Source organism: Polypterus senegalus, chromosome 4, assembly GCF_016835505.1.
Source record: "Polypterus senegalus isolate Bchr_013 chromosome 4, ASM1683550v1, whole genome shotgun sequence".
Classification (NCBI taxonomy): Eukaryota; Metazoa; Chordata; class Cladistia; order Polypteriformes; family Polypteridae; genus Polypterus; species Polypterus senegalus.
In genome coordinates this window covers 73,299,494-73,307,633 of record NC_053157.1, presented here as the reverse complement: position 1 = coordinate 73,307,633, position 8,140 = coordinate 73,299,494, and the positions used below count along the sequence as shown (strand labels likewise).

Genomic DNA, 8,140 nt, shown 5'->3' with positions numbered 1-8,140 from the left:
GAAGTATCTGGATGAGAAATTAGGTGTGGAAGAAATCTCAGAGAAAGACAGGAGTCGTTAATCAAATAGGTTTTTATTCAGGCACCGGTGAGTACATGGATTCATGTGTTACAAGGCAGAAGAGCAAAGTTCCCCTTTTTTGGCGGCTTTTTAATATTTTTCTCCCCCACCCTTCCCCTTTCTTATCAAGTGAGGAAAAATTGTTTATCTGAGTATTTCCATCTTTATTGCATAATTCAGTCATCTGTTTTTTTTTTGTTTTTTTTTACGAATGTATCAGATAGACCCTTAATACAAGAAGTTAGCTTTGTCTTATTTTTGGCATTTGTGACACAGGTGCACCTCTTAAGAAGAAGTCATCCTAGGTCAGAGCTTCCCGATTCATTTTACCCTTGCACCCCCTGTGACAGATGGGGCCGATTTTGCACCCCCTTGGTTTGAGAAGAAGTATGAAAAAATATGAGGTTAACGCAGAAAAACAGGTCACCAATTGAAGCTTTATGAATAATGGATACTTTATTCTCCATCAATAATTGTTTTGGTAAAGCCATACTTAGTGTAATACTCCTTCCATTTTCTAATTTTTTCGCGACTAGCCATGATTGAATGAATGGTAAAAAAGTAAGAGCAAAGCGAGGGTCACTTATTGAGGCAGGCAGGCGAGAGCACAATAGCACGCGGGCTCGATGTAGTGCGCATCAAGTAGATCTAAAATGCGCGGTTAGTTTCAAAAAATATATCTTTTCAAGTTCTATTTGGATATACGTAGGTTCTATTTAGTTGACAGAAAAATCTTTGGTAGGAATGTAAGTTGAATTTAGTCTTAAAATTTCTATGGTGAAGAAAAATTTATGCAATGATGACTTTTAACTTACATTCCTACCAAAGATATTTCTGTCAACTAAATAAAACTTACTTATATTTAAAATTTAAATAGAACTTGAACAGATACGATAGTTCATAATACCCACGCAGCACTAAGTGCACGTTAGAGCAGGAGTCATCCGTTTTAACAAGCAGCATATTGCACTGATACGAAATAGCCTGCCCATTTAATTATTTAGGAATGGATAAATAAATTAAGATTTTGTACAAATAATGTTTTTCATTTTTCTTCCTTGATGGATTCTGGCACCCCCAGCAACAGTTGCCAGCACCCCCAATCGGGAAGCGCTGTCCTAGGTCAACTCACTGCACCCCGTCTTATGACAGACAAGCAGATAAGAAAAGCAGAAGGTGCCCCATGTCAGCTTACCTCACTCTGTCTTATGACAGATGCCTGTATGAGTAACTTTCTACTGCAGCAAACAGCTTTTAATCCTAGTAGACTGTAAGCAGTTAATTTTCTTTCACATAGGACAGCTTAGCTATTGGCTAAACAAATGAGCCTAATGGACTAAATTGTCTCCTCTTGTTTGTCGAAATTCTTATGCTCTTATATACTGGAAATAAATAGATGAATTCTCTGTATTTCGAAACTCTCTTAATTTTCCAATCTTTTTAGCTGGAATAAACAGGTTTTATATAGTTTTGTAATGTGTTTTTAAAAGTTGTACTCATGTCATTAATGCTTAAGCTGAACATTGATTTAATAAAACTAATAATTAGACCAATTTATTTAAAAACTGACAGAATATTGTTATGATATGCAACACCCTAACCACCACACAATTATTAATGTTTCTGTGTTTCTTTTAATTAGACAAAGTAGTTGGGAGCAAAGAAGAATAGGACCAAAGCTGGTTTGTTAAATAATGTGCCCCATCTACCTGTAATAGGTTTGAATTGATATACTCAACTCACATGTTATACGTATTGCTATACAGGCTTCATGATACCATGCATTCTTTGAACATTGGACAATAAAAAGTATTGTAGTGAAAAACACAGACAAGTGTAAAGTTTTGGGGCAGCCACAGGCAAACCCCTGTGAAAGATCAGCCCAGCAACAGACAGACATGGACTCCAGATGTCCCAAAACACACACTGTTTAATACACAACACAATAACACTGAGCACAAATCTCAAGGCTCAGCCTTTTTTACTTCTCAGCTGCTTCCACTCCTCTCTCGCAAGCTCCGTCTTCTCCCTCCTGACTACGGCTCCTTGAATGGAGTGAGGCAGACCCTTTTATCCCGCCCCAGATGTGTTCCAGGTGCTTTCTGATCTTCTTCCGGCAGCACTTCTGCCACACCAGTGGTCCATAATTGTCCAGGCGACCCCTGGCGGTGTCCACGGGCCCCAACAGGGATGAGCTTCCAAGCTCTGTTCCCTCGGCCCCCATGCAGACCAGGGCAGCTGCCCTCTCATGACTCAGCGGAGGTATTGTTCCTCTCCCGGTCCTTTCAGGCATCCCGGCTAGACATGACTCCCAGCGGTCTGCCACACCCCACATAGCTGAAAATAAACCATAAACATGTTGAAAAAAGGCAAAAGACATCTTGACACAAGTCTCAAAGTGACTGCTCCAAGCTGCCAACACTTTTGGTTAAGTACAGGCCAGGCAGGACGAGGCGGGTCCAGGGGGACGAACACAAGAAATGGTTTGGCAACTTCAGTATTAAGAATATAAACCATCTTAACAACATTGTAAATATCAGCAATAAAATGATGTTTGCAGCAGATGTCTGTCACTGAGCTGTATCAGAAACAGGATAGAAAGAAAGCCAACACAGTTCAGTCAGTTACTATCCTCATTTTCCTATAATTTCAGTTGTTGCTATCAGACTGTAGGTTTAGGTTACCAAGGATATAGAGCAACAGATTTATTTATTTTTTTTATTGATGAAGTTAAGCATTTTGAATTCTTCTAAATGTCCAGCTGCTGCTAAACAGTTGTTATTTTGTGTAATTATTCTTCTTTGTACTAATCTTTAGTGCGTATACTTATAAGGATCTGTATTGGTATCTGGGAGATTGTAAGTTAAAATCCTGTTACTGCCATAAGGTATTCTACTCTGTTGGGCCCTTGAGTAAGGCCCTTAACCTGAAAATTGCTCCAAGGGTGCTATTCAATGGCTGGACCCCATGCTCTGATATCCAAAGGTCATGCAAAAAGACAATTTCCCCTCGGGAGTTAACAAAGAATATCAAAATCAAAATGATAACACCGTTTGACTTTCCTGATGCAAACTAATTTTCCCCTGGGATAATAAAGTCTACCTAACCCAGCCTAATCAAGAAGGGCACAGGCATTCTGTGCCTTGGAATTCTTGCTGTCTGGGACGAGGATTTAGTACCATGGAGCCAAATGGAGCCATTCCTCTACTGCACTCCTTTCAGGCTTGTCATCCACCGGAACTCAGTTCTGCAATCAAAAATATTCAAAATGATTGCAATGTTCCTTGGGCCTAATTAGTCAAGGCAGGTACCAGTACTTATTTATGCCTTGACCTGATTGAATATAAGGACAATGAATTCCTGATGATGCCACTTATCTAAGCCAAATTAGAAATGTTCTTTGCCTGTTTACAATACATACATAAGAAACATTTATATGTTGGCCTGAATTGGGCTTTTCCCATTTTTTAGAAGGAACTGCAAGTAAAACCTTAATTAGTTTTCTCATACTGAATAGACATTATTCCATCTGTGTTTTGTATTGTATTGTAAAGCTTTCACAGTTAAGTAAATAAGGTGTGATTTGTTTGCAGTTCTGTGCTGAATGACTTAAATACTAAAGTGCTTCAGCTAATGAGTCACATAGCAGATTGAATTACTACCCAAAGAAAGGAAGCATGGTTTCTAGTTTCTGCTAAAGAAGTAATAAGGAAATTAACTGCTTGTAAACCTTTTCTTCGCGGCTACTGCTGTTCCTGCTATTCAATAGCTTCATACTCTGCAGAAACACACCGCTGCCAAACCAGGCTGAAGGATGAGTGTGGTGGAAAAGAAGAGTGAGGTGAAGTTTAAGGGATATTTCACAAAATGTTTGGCATTTTCAGCTTAGCACAGGAGAGCTATTTAAATGATACCTCTATGGTTTTGTGTCTTTCAGAAAGTTTATGGAAATTTCCGTCGATTTTCTACAATGGTAAAAACTATCTGTGGACTTAATTTGGCACTACAAAGGTGGGTTCAAGTTCATATACAACAAACTCTTAATTTCTGCGCTGGGGTTAATGATTGATACAGTATCAATACTTAAGCAAAAATGTAATAATTGAATAAAACAAAATATACTTTTGACATCTAACCTTATCTTTTTTGCAGCAGTTATATTCAATTGCTTTATTAACATGTCTTGAGGTTATTTGAATAATATAACTCAGCAAAATAAATGCCGATCAAGCTATTGAATAATTAGTTACCGCAAACCATAATGGGCACTTAGGACACTTTTTTCAGTTTGAAATAAAGACAGGAGGTATCTTGATTCATGGATCTTGGTCAAATGTGGTAAGAGTCATAGATAGATAGATAGATATTTTATTGCATTGCAATATAATAGTGTATTTTTATCTAAGAATTAAAGTTTGATTATTGATAACACTGAAAAAATTAAGACATGTAGACGTTTAAGCAAAGCTTTTAAAATATCTAAATAGGACAGCTGGGTGGCAGAGTGGTTAGCCCTACACCCTCACAGCTTCAGAGATGTGAGTTGAAATCCCAGTGCAGTCACTGGCTCTGTGATGTGGGGTTTTCATGATCTTCCTATGCTCATGTCTGGTTTTCTCTAAGAAATCTATTTTTCTTCAACATCTTAAATTTATGCATGTTAGTTCGATTGGTGACTCTAAATAAGCTGCTAGGGAGACTGACCAGAGATGAACTGGAATTGTCCAAGATTAGTTTCTGCCTTGAGACCTTTGCACGAGTGATCGGTTTTGCTTCCCTGTGATCTAGCATTAACATAAGCATATAGAAAATGAAGTATCATGGATGAGTGATGTTTGTGGTAATATATTAGGAAACACTCGGGGTTGTCTGAGGGAGCCATCTTTGGTGACATATCTTGTGGCCACGACCAAGGCAGCGCCAGATGCTGGAGCCTCATCTTGCACTGGGTTTTGCTGTATTTCTTGGGGATCCATTGGTGCAAGGACCCCACTTCTGGTACCATGTGACGTGGGAGTCCTTTCTTGCACTCCAAAACATGAGGCTAAGTCTCAGTACTTTAGCAAAACCAACTTTATTCAGCTTGAAACAGGAACAGCACGGTTATTTATTGAAGCAGGATCTGCCACTCTCATATACACAGACACAATGATCAGGTTGTGGCCAAGTAATACTGTTCCCTGCAGTTATAATGTTCCTTGCATCACCCATCGATGGCAGGCGCTTATAGTGCGACCGCAATATTTTCGGATTTGTTTTAACAGCGAACTCCCGCAGCGGTGAGAGCCCGCCGTTGCCCCAGCCACCAACAGGCTATCTTCCATAGACATGGTGATCACACCTTGGGATGCTCTTCGGCATGTTGTCCCGTTGGGGGAGCTCCAAAAGAGTTTAGAAACCTTACAATATCATCTAAATAAGTTTAACTTTATTAAACATTCATAGACTTAAATCATGAGACAAACAGTTACCTTTTGCATAGTCATTATTCAATTTTAATGATGGTTTAATTTTTATGAAAAACATGTATAATCTAATGGTATACAATCAGTGTTATGTCACTGTACATTTACAAAGTTTATGTTTGATGCTGTGTTCTTTGTTGATGTGTTTTTAATGACATGTCTGTCTGTAAAACCTTCCAACAAACCAAATGTCCAACAAATTTAATATTTTACAAGTCCCTTTATAATCATTTATTACTAAACAAAGAAACCCCTCTAAGAACATACTGTATACATCAATAATTATGAACTCCTCACACAATTACACATCACACATCATTATGAAATGATGAGATAAAATTGGGAGTATTTATTTAATAAATAGAAAATGTGAAATTGTCAGTTATGTAATTAAATAAACAGCTCTAGCTTAACCCTCTGTAATTATCGCTATATTATATAATAAATCCTGGGACGAGACCTGACTTTTTCGGAGAGATACTTTCAAGTCCTGCGAGACGAGACTTTGTGCCAAGAGATTTAACCACGACAAAGAGTAGATGACAAAGTAGAACGTCGTAAAGAGGTTCAAAAACATTGGCGTGATACACATGCAGAGCAGGTTAGAGAGAAAGTACTAAAATTCGAAAGTCTCCAAAAAATGATAGTAAAAATCGCAGTAGCACAAACAAACTGAAATAATTCTCTATGGAATAACGGAACAGCAACGAGAGATCGAATCTATTGTTCAGATTTAGACTTTAAGTCGGAGACTTGTAGATCATCTAATTCATGTTGTCATTAGAGAAAAGTAGTGTTTCTTCCCAATGAAGAGGCATATCCATGAGAATTAAAAGGTTTGTTGTTTAGTGAAAGTGAAATCCACATACGCGGGCGGCAGAGATGTGAAGTGGCTGGCGCGTAGCGAGCAGGGGGCAAAACCCCCTAGTTTATTTATGTTTTAATGGTACTAATTCTATGAAACATATCACATTAAAACATACCTCAGTCAGTTTTTTATTAAATTAAATCAAATCCTTCCTTCATTCACTTCCCATTTCAGAGGCTGTTGTAAAATGAAAGCCTGATATGAAGGGCAGTAGTTCCTCATATTTTCTGGGACATCAAAATTGTTAAACAGCAATGTTTACTTTGGAATAGTAATAATAAATTCTCACCAATTTCTAAAAAGAAATCATTGTTCTTCATTTAAGAGAACCTAACAATGTTACTGTATCCTCCTCTACCTGCCCAACTCCAGATCCTTTGCCAGAGAAAAGTAATTACCTTTTACAGGATAGCAGGAAGCACTTCCAGCAGTGTGGCTTCACACCGAGAGTTCCCTCCAGCAGTCCCATGTTTCATTGCCCCAACATGTTAAAGGAATAATCTATACAGAGGGAACCCTGGGACATGGCCACAACCTCTACCCATACAGTAATAGGCATGAGTTGACATAGTCAACTCGCTTATTATACATATTAGTGTACAGGCTTCACAATACAGTGCAATATCTGAACACTGGACAATAAAAAAAATAGTGTAGCAAAAAACATAGACAAACATAAAGGTTTGGGGAACTCACAGGCAAAACCCACATAATTGAAAATAAATATGAGCTACAAATGTGTTGAAAAAGGGCAAACGACATCTTTATAGGCATGATTCTGAAAGTGATTGTTCCAAGCTGCTGACACTTGTGCTTAAGTACAGGCCAGCCAGGAAGAGGCAGGTCCAGGGGGATAGGAACCAGATGTGACATTAGAAGTGGATGGGCTGTCAAACATCTGGTCTGTAGAGGGATAGCGACTGTTTTAAACTGTTTTGCCAGGCAAGCCCTTATTGTACTCTTTTCCCAACTGCAAGATCCTTTCCCAAAGAAAAATGATTACCTTTTGTACCAGGAAGCACTTTCAGTGCTTGACCTAGCGGAGAGGAGACAGTGACTTCACACCGAGAATTCACTCTAACAGTATCATGCTTCATTGCTTCTTTGGCCAGCCCCAAAATGTTAAAGGGACAGTCTATACAGAGAGAACCATGGGACATGGCAGCAACTCCCCACTGGTGCTCTCTACTTCTTTGGAAGATCAGATCATCAACTCCTGTCCTCTGGAGCACCTTGTAGTAAGTCTAAGAAATTAACTTTATTTTTCCTAAACTAGTTTAAGTGTAGAGCAGCATGGTAGTATGGTGGTAGCACTTGTAATTAGACCAGGGTTCACATCATGTCCTCCCTTCGTGTATGTTCTCCGTGTGTCTGTGTGGGTGTTCTGGTTTCCTCCCACAATCCAAAGACATGCAGGTTAGGCAGGTTGGCAACACTAAATTGGTTCTAGTGTGTAGCTGGGGTATGTGTTGTGGTTTGGCCCTGAAATGACCAGTGCCCTGTCCAGAGTATGTTCTTGCACCTTATGGTAGCTGGGATAGGCTCCAGCAGACCCTTGCGACCCATTCCGGACAAAGCAATTCAGAAAATAACTGATTGATTTAAGTATGGGGCATTCACAAAATGTGTTTTCTGTTGAAGCAGGTACCTTCTGACATGTTTCATAATTCAACTACATGAATAAAAATGTCTATAAATTACATAAAAATTCACCTAGACTGCATCTTTGACTATTTTTTTCCCAGCT

General features: G+C 38.8%; 1 protein-coding gene across 1 annotated transcript in view; it reads left to right on the top strand.

Annotated features, from left to right (window-relative positions):
- Positions 1-3,729: 3,729 nt before the first annotated feature.
- Positions 3,730-8,140, top strand: part of LOC120527454 — a 203,968-nt gene continuing 199,557 nt past the window's right edge. Inside the window, exons 1-2 of the mRNA XM_039750877.1 lie at positions 3,730-3,901; positions 3,998-4,071. Coding sequence (XP_039606811.1) covers positions 3,875-3,901; positions 3,998-4,071 — 101 coding nt within the window. The 5' untranslated portion in view covers positions 3,730-3,874. The remainder of the gene's footprint in view (positions 3,902-3,997; positions 4,072-8,140) is intronic.